Here is a 1775-nt window from a genome sequence, read left to right as displayed (position 1 = left end):
GCACACCTCGAGGTGGCACTCCCTTCTTCGTACTGTGCTTAACAATCCAACTCTCAAAATTCAATCACAGAATACCCGTTACAACACAACTTCACTATAAAAGACTGGGGCATATAAGATACTCCTTTGCCACATGTTCTGAATAAACGTCTTTCGGGTTGTGCATGACGCAACTCCGGCTAATCCTTGGTCACACTAACGACCACACTAACTAGACGGCCAGACCGGTGCTCACGACCACATGTTCAGGTTGCAGCTCGGGTGTGACCAGGTGCGTGATCTGACTTACGTTTTCTTCCTCTTTGGACGAAGTGTCGGACTCGGCAGACAAGGAGAGAGGGGGAAGGGTGATCTTCTTCCCCTTCTTCTCCTCCTGCAGGGACCCCTTCGTCGGCAGAGGAGGAGGAGGGAGAGCTTTCCCCGTTTGTTCCTCCCCTGCGGACGTCTCCTTCGCCGGGTGTTCCGTCCGCCCAGCCTTCTCCTCGCCAGGAACGAGCAACCTCACCGTTCTCGTGGGTTTGGGAGGTTTCGGTATCACGTATCCTTCGGGAACTTCGATCAGGGTTCCGCCTGTGAGGACAATATCCCCGAGACTGGGACGACTCCGGGACTTGCCCTGGCTGGAGCTGCCCCAGGTGTGGTAGACGTCGCGGTCCTTGTTCCTGTCCTCCCCCTGTGGCAGAGGGACGTTGACGTAACCGTTGACCTCCGCCATCACGTTGGGGTCGTAGCTGGGAGGCAAGGACGAGGGCTGGGCCGAGGGCTGGCCGTCTCTGGGAGGCGCTGAAGGGTTGCTCTCAGTCTGACTGCTGATCAGAAGGTTGAGTCGCGTTGCCGCAGGTAAATGAGCCGACTCGCTTTCAGCATTCACTAGATCTGGCACTGAGCGACTGTGCTGGATCGTGCACGCATTCGCTGAGTCGTATGGGGTTCTCTGTTGGGTCGTTTGGTCCTCGTGCACTCGCTGCGGGTAACCAAACCTGCGGTGGTTGGATTTCCCCGGGACATGCTTGACGAAGGTGCGGGGTCTGCTGGTCACGTCTTCCGGGGCAATGTAGTTGTAGTCGAGACTTTGACTCGTCTCGGCGCTGGAGTTAAAGTCGAGGCTTTTGTTGATGTCTGAGCTCTTGGCCTGCTTAAGGGGGATGTTAAGATTGACGTGGGGTCGGGGAGGGTCGACGCCGCTGCCGATTGAAGCGTTGTAGTTGGAGTCGCTGCTGGAGGGCGACGGCGTCGGCAGAGACCTCACTCCTCCCGACTTGGCGCGACCGTCGCTCTGGCTCCCGATGGGGTTCACGGGCGTTGGGTGAGGGTAGTCGTAACCCAAGAAGGCCTTGGAGGAGGATGTCGGGGGAATGTCGTAGCCGGGGTGGAAGTCCTGTAAGTCTTTGTGTTGCTGCAGCAAGCGGTCCTTCACGGAATTGAGGTAGGCTTTCTGGCTCGGCAGGTAAGATTTGGCTTCGCTGAACATAGCCTCGGGGTCCTGGGGATTATTTCCCTGTCCCGGGAGGGGCGTGAGGTAGCCGGAGCTCGAGGTGACCGACACAGACCGAGCTGTTTTCCCCTGAAAGCCGTTGAGACCTTCCAGACCCTTCCTCGGAGAAATGGGCGCGGGGGCGCTCTTGAGGCCTCCCGACCTGCCCTCCCCATTCACGACGCCGTTGGCCACGGAGTTGCTGCGGGAGTACACGGAGACGGGCGTCGGCGAGGAGATCGTGCTGATTTTGCGAGTGTTGGCGGCGGCTCGCTCCTTCCAGCTGGGCTTCTTGCGACGC

At 58.8% G+C, this 1775-nt stretch overlaps 1 protein-coding gene across 2 annotated transcripts in view; it reads right to left on the bottom strand.

Moving 5' to 3' along the window:
• Positions 1 to 6: 6 nt before the first annotated feature.
• The window catches only part of LOC119586830, a gene marked incomplete in the record, with an annotated part of 64172 nt that continues 62403 nt past the window's right edge, over positions 7 to 1775 (bottom strand). For both annotated transcript variants that reach the window (XM_037935554.1, XM_037935555.1), the window contains 1 exon segment: positions 7 to 1775. In XM_037935554.1, the coding sequence (XP_037791482.1) occupies positions 212 to 1775 (1564 nt within the window).

Source organism: Penaeus monodon, chromosome 22 (assembly GCF_015228065.2).
Source record: "Penaeus monodon isolate SGIC_2016 chromosome 22, NSTDA_Pmon_1, whole genome shotgun sequence".
NCBI classification, from domain to species: Eukaryota; Metazoa; Arthropoda; class Malacostraca; order Decapoda; family Penaeidae; genus Penaeus; species Penaeus monodon.
This window is presented reverse-complemented; position numbering and strand designations above follow the sequence as displayed.